The sequence below is a fragment of the Crinia signifera genome, chromosome 5 (assembly GCF_055691185.1).
Source record: "Crinia signifera chromosome 5, ASM5569118v1, whole genome shotgun sequence".
In the NCBI taxonomy this organism is placed as follows: Eukaryota; Metazoa; Chordata; class Amphibia; order Anura; family Myobatrachidae; genus Crinia; species Crinia signifera.
The window spans coordinates 323,660,813-323,674,271 of record NC_139221.1 but is presented as its reverse complement, the minus strand read 5'-3'; the positions used below and the strand labels follow the sequence as shown (position 1 = coordinate 323,674,271).

General features: G+C 50.3%; 1 protein-coding gene across 2 annotated transcripts in view; it reads right to left on the bottom strand.

The window, feature by feature from the left end:
- DENND3 (DENN domain containing 3) overlaps nt 1-13,459 on the bottom strand; it is a 68,935-nt gene that overhangs the window by 4,506 nt on the left and 50,970 nt on the right. For both annotated transcript variants that reach the window (XM_083144916.1, XM_083144915.1), the window contains exons 13-22: nt 6,874-7,395; nt 5,528-5,787; nt 5,056-5,226; nt 4,691-4,820; nt 4,005-4,112; nt 3,058-3,191; nt 2,712-2,872; nt 1,934-2,067; nt 642-760; nt 406-543 (exon numbers count right to left, since the gene is read on the bottom strand). In XM_083144916.1, the coding sequence (XP_083001042.1) occupies nt 406-543; nt 642-760; nt 1,934-2,067; nt 2,712-2,872; nt 3,058-3,191; nt 4,005-4,112; nt 4,691-4,820; nt 5,056-5,226; nt 5,528-5,787; nt 6,874-7,395 (1,877 nt within the window). The remainder of the gene's footprint in view (nt 1-405; nt 544-641; nt 761-1,933; nt 2,068-2,711; nt 2,873-3,057; nt 3,192-4,004; nt 4,113-4,690; nt 4,821-5,055; nt 5,227-5,527; nt 5,788-6,873; nt 7,396-13,459) is intronic.

The window sequence follows — 13,459 nt, the reverse complement described above, 5'->3', positions numbered from 1 at the left end:
ACCAATGCAGTAAATCCCACACAACAAACATATAAGGGAGGTGATTTAGACAAGAGGTGCTAAATCTACCTATCATCAAAACATTCGTAAATCCGAATGTATTTCCCATTATTGAACAATTTCTGACTGTTCAAATCATCTTCAGCTAGTGCAAAAAGAAGTTTTAGAAAGTTTAGTTCATTCGAAACTTTAAAACAGACTGGGAACTGAAAAGGCATCTAAACTAGTGTTTTTATTCAGAATGTCTGCAAACACCCCCAGCGAACGCCATCGTCGAGATTTTCACTCGCCGACGTTCGCTGCCTGATTGACATGCAGGGGGCCTATTAGTTGGACCCGCAGAGAGCTCTGATAGGGAAACATTAATTGCATTATTTGGGTTTGGAGGGTCAGGCCGCCGGGTACCTGTTGCTTGACTCTCAGCATGCAGGTAATGGCCGTGCAGTCCTGCAGGAGAACCTTCTGGGCCGGCCTGGAGAAATCCTTCAGGTCAAAGACGCAGATCTCGTTGCCCTCCTTACAGGAGACCCACAACTGCCCCTTCTGGACGACAGCAGAGAATACAAACTCAGTCAGCAAAGATCAAATGGCTGACTGCAGATCCCCTACCCCCCTCCCTCCCCCAGACCCCCATGCAGCACCTCGGGAAACAGCTGGATACAGTAAAAGGCGGAATGGATCTTGCCCAGGTTCTCGGTAATCTCCAGCTTCCTACACTGCTGCCCGTTCTTCTTGGACAGGAGGACCAGGTCTTTTGTACCTGGGAAGGGTTAAAACAAAAAGAATACAGGAGTATTATATAGAGTTCATTATTACAATAGCAATCTCTATATACAGGATACGTCATTTAAAGACCAGGTGCACACAAATGCTTGGCAGGTGTTGAGGAGCTACAAGGACCAATATAACCAGCCCAGGGTGCTTTCCCCGCTGTATACCCATTAGCAGTGCGTCTGACTCCGGATCAAGCCGACAGATCCTGGTTTCTAATTAGTGCTGCCAGAAGGGGCAATAATCATGCCCTGTAATAGCAAGCGCTGTGCTTTCATGATAACACGGCCTGAAGGTGGCGCTGTTCCTCGGGTAAGTCCTTATTCAGTTATTATGAATAATACGGCAGCTGCCATTAAACAAACTCATTTCTGCGCAGTGACCCCCACAAAGACAAAACTCGCAGAACTTTATCAAATTGAAAACATTTTAAATGAAATAATTCTGTTTCTCAATTTAGAAAAAGGGCAAAACCTGGGCAAGGCGGTATATAATTATAGACCGGCGTATTACATCATACAAGAATAAGGTCCAAAATAATATGGACAGTATAACATTTCCTAGCCCAAGGCCCATTAGTGGACAATGCAGGTAACCGTTTGTCTGGGGTGAAATCTGTGAGATCCGTAAGGAAATGTTAACAAATTCTCTTAAGACAAAGATGCAGAAAGTAAATCTCATATTCATGGAACGTATCCGGTATCCCAAAAAATCCCATTCATTCGGGTTGAAGACGGACCAAATATTAATGTCATTTAAGTAAACCGTTCCTCTGTGATCCGACATTATGACGTATACAGAAATTACAGACACTTGTTCCAACAACTACACCAGACTACATGAGCTAACAGTTCCCGTTTTCCAGGTCATCTGTAGATTTTTAAAATGCGACCGTGCACCTGCCGGGTAACCTGGAAAACCTGGACTGTTCCTTGTCCTTGAGAACAGAGTTTGGGTACCATTAAGCCGTCAAAGGTTGTATTCAATGGCAAGAAAACTATGACGACTCTGCTTGATGGTATACAAGCATGGCTGAAAAGCACAGAAAGATGCAAACATAATAAAGGAACAGGGTACGTTGCAGGAAGTAAGCGGTGTGGCCCTTGGAGTTTGTAGCTACAGCGGTAGGGACCCCTTCAGAGGCCAGAGCTGCGGGACTTACAGTAGAACAGAAGGTCGCCATGCATGGTCATAGAGGTGATGTCATCATACTGCAGATGGAAGCGGTGACAGACCTTCAAGGTGTTCACATCCCAGGCAAAGACCATTCCATCCACGCTGCAGGAGTACGCAATCCTAGGGCACATACAGGAGTTAGCGGCACAGCACTGGGGGTAGGTGGTTAAACGACTTAGAGGCAGAATAGGTGGCTTAAAGCAAATACGACCCTGGGAAAATCTCATTGCAACACCAGAACATATTTAATCAATTGTTTTATTAATGTTCGCTATGCCCTGTCTGTTGGAAGACCGTAAGAAACTACATGGAGTTAAACTCAAGAATATTACTTGTATTTTATTTTATACGGTAGCCACACCCCCAATGACATCACAGAAAAGGTGGCACCACAAAATTATACATGTGGTTCTTCATTTTCCATACTCACGCCCCCATCATTTAAATGTTGCCTTAGATAGTCTTTAGCCACGCCCCCAATGACATCGGATAAATGTGGTGCCATTGTGCATAGCCACATCTGCAGACATTATGTGAAGATGGTGCCGTGTTATCAGGGAGAGAAGTGCCACGTGATATAGAACCACAACCTTATATAAATGGAGTCCCATCAATTACAGCTGCGCACCACAAGTCTGATATGGAAATAGTGTACAGTCAACATACTCCCGTTACATATTATCTGTGTACGATGAGCCGATTGAGAACGCGGCACGTAGGATGCTGGGAGTTCTGCGTTGGCTGTATGGAGAATTCCTCCTTACCTTTGCTGCTGGTCACTGTAGTCCAGTACGATGTCTACTACCTCCGCCCGGTGGTCGTTCAGCTGTTTGTTGCAGGACAAGCTGTACGTATTGATGATATAGATGATGGAGTCGCTTGATCCAACCCACACCTGACTCTGTTCCACTCCCACCATGCACCTCTAGAGGGAGACACAGGAACACACACAGGGTTAGCGCCAGGTGTCAGACAGGAGGTGGCGCTAAACTCCCACCGCTATGGGGTCGGAAAATCGGTAAGCAAGTTTATGAATCGCATCAAGAAAGGTTCTCATCAGTCCAACTTTAGGGGTCCTCAACTGGTAATGGAGGCGCATTCCCCACTCACCAGCTTAGAGTTTCCCAACTTCAGGCAATGCTGCTGGATGGACCAGGTAGAAGCGTTAAACACGACCACTTTCCCCTCGCCCAGGGCGCACCATAACTTGGGGGAGTCGTCCTTTCCTGACGCATCCAGCTGACCTAGAGAAAGACAGACATAAGCAGGTGTCATCTATTACCCCATATGCTGGTTAGTGTATCAGGGCCTATATAGTAAGTATAGGATGGTCGTCAGCTATATCATCAGCTTACAGACCGCGAGGAATGAGCATGTGACCCAATACTTCACATCTGACCTAATACAGTACAGGATGATTAATACAGAGGCTGGACTGTAAGGGGCTGGGTGATAGGCAAACATGAGGTCATGTAATAGAATCTCACAACGTGGGGGCCTCTCCAGTTGTTGCAGAACTACAAGTCACAGCATGCTGTTCTGGACGTGTGCGAGAAGGATTAGGAGTGTCAGTAACTGAGTGACAATATAAACTGTGTGACACAACCTTAGCTGCAAAGTGTAAAACTGGCGCTAATACAGTATACATATAATATCTGTATAAATGCAGATTCCGATGTCATAACACCGCAAGGAATTAGTATGTTATATAGTTACATTGGGAGAGATGTACTAAGCCTTACAAAGTGATAAAATGGAGTGATAAACCTCCATCCAATGAGCTCCTACCTGTTATATTTAAACCCAGCCTGTCACATGGTAGTCCGAAGCGGATTGGCTGGTGGTTTATCACTCTCCATTTTATCACTTTTCATAGTACATCTGGCCCATTATAAGGAAATGACTCGCCCCCTATGATACTGTTACAGATATTACACACAGCCCCAAAGATGTGAGCAATATAGAAAACCACCCGGCCGGCGGTCTCCTCTGGGACTCGTAATAAGTATATAATAGCTTGTTATTCCGTGGCCCCACACTGGGGCTCGGAGCCTCACCTGGCGTATACAGCAGCACATCAACCGACTGAGCCGCCATCTCCCCGGTGGAAGGATTGATCCGGTGTTTCAGTGTCTCTGAGGTGGTCTTCGGAATCATCATGGGCACTATATGGTAACAGGGAGATGGCGTGGGTTATTAGTGTCCATTCCACAGCATTGTAAAATGTACAGTACAGCAACGATGCGGAGACATTACGGAGCTGTAACTCATATCCTGCATTGTAGTCATTATAACTCGGTGCACAGGAAGGGGATATACTGTACGCCAAGTTACAATGCAGAAGACCAGAAACGGTTACGTAGTACAAGGCGCCAGCTCAGGACCCCGTGACAGGTGTTAGGTGCCAGAAAGCATTCCCCCAATGAGTATGGAGTAAGCTGGATGGCAGACCAAGATCCTGATTCAGAGTCGCTCACTAAGCAGTGTTCTTTTGCTGCATAGAAAGCGGGTAAATGACGCCCGCTGGAGGAGGGACCACCCGCCTCCCTTCACCAACCGAATGCCCACGCCGGCATGTGAATGAATGTGTACGCCGACATTCGCATGCGGGCGAAAAATCATTCGATGGTCGCCGATTATAAAACACACTGGCTAGTAGATCAGATTATTAAAGGCGGGTGAACGTTCTGATCAGAGAATGTGGCGGTATTGCAGTACTGCCCTGCCCCAGTCACCCGCTCACCTTCGTCCTTCATCCTGTCAAAGTGAGAGAGTTTTGAGGCGGCGTAGATGGCCTTCGGACTTTGCAGAGCACCGACCACAGCGTTCATGAGCAAGACATTGGTCAGAGCTTCCTGCACATATTGTGGGTCCTGCAAAGAGAAATGACCATCAGCAAGCTCTTCTCGCTGCAGGCCCACACACTAGAGTGCAAGCTTCTGGGGGACACGTGATCAGGATCAAAAAATATTCCCATTTATGCCCCTCGCAGATTGTACCAATACATTACACGTCAGACCGACAGTTCCCAAAGATCAGTAATACTTGGCAGAACATGATTGAGTCGCGCCGCGGGACGCCGACACCCGTGAGCTCCGCTCTGCACACCTTGTGACTGTCCGCCATTTTCCTTCCAGCCCACATCTCCTTGATCATGACATTCCACAGGTCACATTCCGTTTTCAGGTTGGCCTCGAACACGTCTTTCCTTGAGGAGATTTTTATTCTGAGCGTCGGGATCCGTAAGAGCAGGAAGGCCGAGGTGGAGATCTTCACGTCCTACAGGAAAGGGGAAACGGTTCAATAACTCCACGTCCAGAAAGTGGCGGACAAACGGACAAAGGGGGACAACAAACATATTCATAACATTCCAAATTCTTATCATCCCGTTTAGCTTCACCACAATATAAAATGTGAGATTACATATAACACGGTCCTGATTTACTGAACACTAAACAGCAATAGCCGGTCCTGAAATCTACTGCAGCTGATCACAGCGTCGGCAAGCCCGCATGAGGAGTCATTACACACCTCCCCCCCCCTCCCTGGCATCGTACGCTTGGCCCGCAGACACACTCACCTCAATGTTTCTAAAGATGGCTATCTCCTCGTAGCTCTGCCGCCCCTCCAGCACCAGGAAGAGGCGCTTCTGAGTCATGGCGATCTTGCCTACGCCCATGTTGGTCTTCACCGAGCTGGACAGTTTGTACACAAACTCGTTCTGGTCCAGCTTCTTGGCGACTATAGACGGCAGATTCACCTCTTCCGCTTCCGTTTCCGTCTCTTTCCAGCAAGTGTAGAAGTCCCTAAAGACATCGGGGTCAATCTGCTTCTGGTGACCTGGGGGGGGCAAGAATCAGGGGGAGATGGGGTTAAAAAAAGTACAATAAATGAAACTAAAAAAAAAAAATAGGCGTCCGTAAAGTTGCCTGTGGTACAACGTGAGATTCCGGAGCCTGCTAATGCAAACGCTAAAACAATTTATCATGGGGCTAAAGGGTGACGATAAGCTCAGAGGCAATGTCTAGGTAGATAGGGGCTGACTCAGGTCACAGGTCCGAATGTGGTCAACGCGTTTCAATCTCCTTAGAGATCTTTGTCAAGGCTGCCTTGACAAAGATCTCTAAGGAGATTGAAAGGCGTTGGCTGGTTAACAGGTGGACGTGGTCACCAAAGTTTTTTACTTTATCATATGGAGAAGCTCTTTTAATATCACACTATTAGGACCCACTGTATGCCGACTTCATCTCCGCACACAGAAGACCACCCTGAGGAAAAAAACACACCCCCTGCTGACTTGAAGTCGGTTCCACGGCTGCAGACGCACAGTGTGATACAAAACCCAGGTCCCCGTCTGAGACGGATATTTGAAATCGCTACAGGACACCGGATATCGGAGACGGGAGTAGAGGTACTGTGTAACATCTAATATTCCTACCCCGCTTCTCCCCTAAAAAGACTTTTCAGTGTTTTCAAGTGTGGACTTTGTTCATTTTTTTAACTTTTACTTTTTTTATCATTGAAATTGAATCTTTGCGCTTTTTATGGATGTTACATACGTATGCAACACTTTGGATGCGTGTGAATAAATATATATCTTTTTTTACCGACAAAAAGGGTAAAACCATTCTTTCCTTCCAAGCGCCCTACATCTAAAGCTCCTAACCTGTTTCTTTTATATGCTTAATACTGGCTGATTGAACCAGTGAGGGCTTGGAATTGGGCTGCTGGGAAGGGCGCCTATGAGAATAATCACACAAAATCCCTTTTTATCACATGTAGATCTAATGACTGCATACCCATTATACAGGGGGGCACTTTACATTTCATTGTACCGCTGAAGAAAACAGGAGAACAGTGTTTTTGGGGGAGGGATTAGTATTTTATCGATCCCTTAAAAACAAAAGGCGGTGACCTTTGACTTACCCACGGTTAGTGCATCAAACAAGCGGTGAATTGTATCAATGTCTTTGACGATTCCAGATTCCTGAATACGCCGGACAAAGTCCTCCTGGTGCAGATGTGTCCTGGGCAACTCGAACTTCTTCACGTGGTCGTCTGTCCGCGTAACTTCTCTCTCCTTGTCCATCACCTGGCCGATGAGTCTCTTAAGTTCCGGCCTGCGGTCAGCCTGCTGACGCTCGGACTCGGGCAGACAAAGGACGACTTTCCTGACCATGTCCATGGGGAAGATGCGCAGGTCGGTCTTGTACAGGTTCTGGAAGTCAGAGAGCGCGCTGAGCAGCTTGCCCTGCATAAGGCACACCAGGCCGCGGAGGTAGTAGTATCGGGCCAGCAGCGCGGAGCTCTCGGGGGGAAGGCTGTTTATCTCTTTACTGAGGCAGTTGTTCAGCTCCGTGTAATAGGTCTGGACACCGTGCGGAACCAGCGGGAAATGGACTTCGGGCAGCTTGAAAGTGTAAACGGACGTCCCCGTGATTCTATTTCCTGCAACAATGATAAAAAACATATAGTACACGGTGACCCTCCAGAGATGTCCTGCGTTTAAGTCAGTGTTAACGGTTTGGTTACATATTCCGCGGCACGAGAGAATAATAAAATGTTTTCCTTTTTTCTTTTAAATAATCAATGTTTATTTACCAACATGAAGCCATCATGGTGTGAGCACAATTTTTGTATAGCCTAGTGGTTCCCAAACTGTGTGCCGTGGTACCTTGGGGAACATGCAGGGGTGCCTCAAGTGGGTGGTCCAGGCCATGTAATTAAACCAAAGTATGATAGAATAACACAATATACATTATTTAAAAATAATTTTCAAAGTTCTTAATAAGAGACTTTTTGCCTAGGGGTGCCATGAAAACAATTCTGATACACTAGGGTGCCAGGATTGAAAAAAGTTTGGGAACCACTAGTACATAAAAAAAAAAAAAAAGAGGGGGGGGGGAATTACGGGATAACGGACTTTCTATTTTTCCACAGCAGCAATCATTTACAAAGCAGAAGACTATGCCTTATAAATGATTGCCGCTTTAAATAAAAAACTCTAGATCCCCCTATTTCAACAAACTAAGCCGGTACTCGGTCTTTACATTCTAGCCGGAAGAACCCTGATATCGGTCTTGGCTAGGCAGGTAAAGCTGGGTACACATTATGTGAATTTATAAAACGTTATGCATGATAACAATATTTTTCAGTGTGTATGCACCAGGCAGTTCAAGGGAAAATTGTTGATCGGGAAATGCCAGCGATAATATCTATAATGTAGAGAAGTTGCAATCCCCCTTTACAGTGTAGGGACTGATGAGCAAGCAGAGGCGTGCATGCAGGACACACAGGGGCCGATGAGAACAAGCAGGGGCGTGCATACAGGACACAGAGGGACCGATGAGAACAAGCAGGGGCGTGCATACAGGACACAGAGGGACCGATGAGAACAAGCAGGGGCGTGCATACAGGACACACAGGGACCGATGAGAACAAGCAGGGGCGTGCATACAGGACACACAGGGACCGATGAGAACAAGCAGGGGCGTGCATACGGGGCACACAGGGACTGATGAGAACAAGCAGGGGCGTGCATGCAGGACACAGAGGGACTGACGAAAACAAACAGGGGCGTGCATAAAGTACACACAGGGACTGATGAGAACAAGCAGGGGTGTGCATGAAGGACACACAGGGACCGATGAGAACAAGCAGGGGCGTGCATGAAGGACACACAGGGACCGATGAGAACAAGCAGGGGCGTGCATACAGGACACACAGGGACTGATGAGAACAAGCAGGGGCGTGCATACAGGACACACAGGGGCGTGCATACAGGACACACAGGGACTGATGAGAACAAGCAGGGGCGTACATACAGGACACATAGGGACTGATGAGAACAAGCAGGGGCGTGCATACAGGACACACAGGGACTGATGAGAACAAGCAGGGGCGTGCATACAGGACACACAGGGACTGATGAGAACAAGCAGGGGCGTGCATACAGGACACACAGGGACTGATGAGAACAAGCAGGGGTGTGCATACAGGACACACAGGGACTGATGAGAACAAGCAGGGGCGTGCATGTAGGACACACAGGGACCGATGAGAACAAGCAGGGGCGTGCATACAGGACACACAGGGACCGATGAGAACAAGCAGGAGCGTGCATACAGGACACACAGGGACTGATGAGAACAAGCAGGGGCGTGCATGCAGGACACACAGGGACCGATGAGAACAAGCAGGGGCGTGCATACAGGACACACAGGGACCGATGAGAACAAGCAGGGGTGTGCATGAAGGACACACAGGGACCGATGAGAACAAGCAGGGGCGTGCATACAGGACACACACGGACCGATGAGAACAAGCAGGGGTGTGCATGAAGGACACACAGGGACCGATGAGAACAAGCAGGGGCGTGCATACAGGACACACAGGGACCGATGAGAACAAGCAGGGGCGTGCATACAGGACACACAGGGACCGATGAGAACAAGCAGGGGTGTGCATGAAGGACACACAGGGACCGATGAGAACAAGCAGGGGCGTGCATACAGGACACACAGGGACCGATGAGAACAAGCAGGGAAGTGCATACAGGACACACAGGGACCGATGAGAACAAGCAGGGGCGTGCATACAGGACACACAGGGACCGATGAGAACAAGCAGGGACGTGCATACAGGACACACAGGGACCGATGAGAACAAGCAGGAGCGTGCATACAGGACACACAGGGACCGATGAGAACAAGCAGGGGCGTGCATACAGGACACACAGGGACCGATGAGAACAAGCAGGGGCGTGCATGCAGGAGACACAGGGACCGATGAGAACAAGCAGGAGCGTGCATACAGGACACACAGGGACCGATGAGAACAAGCAGGGGCGTGCATACAGGACACACTGACTGACGAGAACAAGCAGGGGCGTACATACAGGACACACAGGGACTGATGAGAACAAGCAGGGGCGTGCATACAGGACACATAGGGACAGATGAGAACAAGCAGGGGCGTGCATACAGGACACACAGGGACCGATGAGAACAAGCAGGGGCGTGCATACAGGACACACAGGGACCGATGAGAACAAGCAGGGGCGTGCATACAGGACACACAGGGACCGATGAGAACAAGCAGGGGTGTGCATGAAGGACACACAGGGACCGATGAGAACAAGCAGGGGCGTGCATACAGGACACACAGGGACCGATGAGAACAAGCAGGAGCGTGCATACAGGACACACAGGGACCGATGAGAACAAGCAGGGGCGTGCATACAGGACACACAGGGACCGATGAGAACAAGCAGGGGTGTGCATACAGGACACAGGGACTGACGAGAACAAGCAGGGGTGTGCATACAGGACCCACAGGGACTGACGAGAACAAGCAGGGGCGTGCATGCAGGAGACACAGGGACCGATGAGAACAAGCAGGAGCGTGCATACAGGACACACAGGGACCGATGAGAACAAGCAGGGGCGTGCATACAGGACACACTGACTGACGAGAACAAGCAGGGGCGTACATACAGGACACACAGGGACTGATGAGAACAAGCAGGGGCGTGCATACAGGACACATAGGGACAGATGAGAACAAGCAGGGGCGTGCATACAGGACACACAGGGACCGATGAGAACAAGCAGGGGCGTGCATACAGGACACACAGGGACCGATGAGAACAAGCAGGGGCGTGCATACAGGACACACAGGGACCGATGAGAACAAGCAGGGGTGTGCATGAAGGACACACAGGGACCGATGAGAACAAGCAGGGGCGTGCATGCAGGACACACAGGGACCGATGAGAACAAGCAGGGGCGTGCATACAGGACACACAGGGACCGATGAGAACAAGCAGGAGCGTGCATACAGGACACACAGGGGCGTGCATACAGGACACATAGGGACCGATGAGAACAAGCAGGGAAGTGCATACAGGACACACAGGGACCGATGAGAACAAGCAGGGACTGCATACAGGACACACAGGGACTGATGAGAACAAGCAGGGGCGTGCATACAGGACACACAGGGACTGCATACAGGACACACAGGGACTGATGAGAACAAGCAGGGGCGTGCATACAGGACACACAGGGACTGCATACAGGACACACAGGGACTGATGAGAACAAGCAGGGGTGTGCATGAAGGACACACAGGGACCGATGAGAACAAGCAGGGGCGTACATACAGGACACACAGGGACTGCATACAGGACACACAGGGACTGATGAGAACAAGCAGGGGTGTGCATACAGGACACACAGGGACCGATGAGAACAAGCAGGAGCGTGCATACAGGACACACAGGGGCGTGCATACAGGACACACAGGGACCGATGAGAACAAGCAGGGAAGTGCATACAGGACACACAGGGACCGATGAGAACAAGCAGGGACTGCATACAGGACACACAGGGACTGATGAGAACAAGCAGGGGCGTGCATACAGGACACACAGGGACTGCATACAGGACACACAGGGACTGATGAGAACAAGCAGGGGCGTGCATACAGGACACACAGGGACTGCATACAGGACACACAGGGACTGATGAGAACAAGCAGGGGCGTGCATACAGGACACACAGGGACTGATGAGAACAAGCAGGGGCGTGCATACAGGACACACAGGGACTGATGAGAACAAGCAGGGGCGTGCATACAGGACACACAGGGACTGATGAGAACAAGCAGGGGCGTGCATACAGGACACACAGGGACGGATGAGAACAAGCAGGGGCGTGCATACAGGACACACAGGGACGGATGAGAACAAGCAGGGGCGTACATACAGGACACACAGGGACTGATGAGAACAAGCAGGGGCGTGCATACAGGACACACAGGGACTGATGAGAACAAGCAGGGGCGTGCATACAGGACACACAGGGACTGATGAGAACAAGCAGGGGCGTGCTTACAGGACACACAGGGACTGATGAGAACAAGCAGGGGCGTGCATACAGGACACACAGGGACTGATGAGAACAAGCAGGGGCGTGCATACAGGACACACAGGGACTGATGAGAACAAGCAGGGGTGTGCATACAGGACACACAGGGACTGATGAGAACAAGCAGGGGCGTGCATACAGGACACACAGGGACTGATGAGAACAAGCAGGGGCGTGCATACAGGACACACAGGGACTGCATACAGGACACACAGGGACTGATGATAACAAGCAGGGGCGTGCATACAGGACACACAGGGACGGGTAAGAACAAGCAGGGGCGTGCATACAGGACGCACAGGGACTGACGAGAACAAGCAGGGGCGTGCATACAGGACGCACAGGGACTGACGAGAACAAGCAGGGGTGTGCATACAGGACACACAGGGACTGATGAGAACAAGCAGGGGCGTGCATGCAGGACACACAGGGACCGATGAGAACAAGCAGGGGCGTGCATACAGGACACACAGGGACCGATGAGAACAAGCAGGGGTGTGCATGAAGGACACACAGGGACCGATGAGAACAAGCAGGGGCGTGCATACAGGACACACACGGACCGATGAGAACAAGCAGGGGTGTGCATGAAGGACACACAGGGACCGATGAGAACAAGCAGGGGCGTGCATACAGGACACACAGGGACCGATGAGAACAAGCAGGGGCGTGCATACAGGACACACAGGGACCGATGAGAACAAGCAGGGGTGTGCATGAAGGACACACAGGGACCGATGAGAACAAGCAGGGGCGTGCATACAGGACACACAGGGACCGATGAGAACAAGCAGGGAAGTGCATACAGGACACACAGGGACCGATGAGAACAAGCAGGGGCGTGCATACAGGACACACAGGGACCGATGAGAACAAGCAGGGACGTGCATACAGGACACACAGGGACCGATGAGAACAAGCAGGAGCGTGCATACAGGACACACAGGGACCGATGAGAACAAGCAGGGGCGTGCATACAGGACACACAGGGACCGATGAGAACAAGCAGGGGCGTGCATGCAGGAGACACAGGGACCGATGAGAACAAGCAGGAGCGTGCATACAGGACACACAGGGACCGATGAGAACAAGCAGGGGCGTGCATACAGGACACACTGACTGACGAGAACAAGCAGGGGCGTACATACAGGACACACAGGGACTGATGAGAACAAGCAGGGGCGTGCATACAGGACACATAGGGACAGATGAGAACAAGCAGGGGCGTGCATACAGGACACACAGGGACCGATGAGAACAAGCAGGGGCGTGCATACAGGACACACAGGGACCGATGAGAACAAGCAGGGGCGTGCATACAGGACACACAGGGACCGATGAGAACAAGCAGGGGTGTGCATGAAGGACACACAGGGACCGATGAGAACAAGCAGGGGCGTGCATACAGGACACACAGGGACCGATGAGAACAAGCAGGAGCGTGCATACAGGACACACAGGGACCGATGAGAACAAGCAGGGGCGTGCATACAGGACACACAGGGACCGATGAGAACAAGCAGGGGTGTGCATACAGGACACAGGGACTGACGAGAACAAGCAGGGGTGTGCATACAGGACCC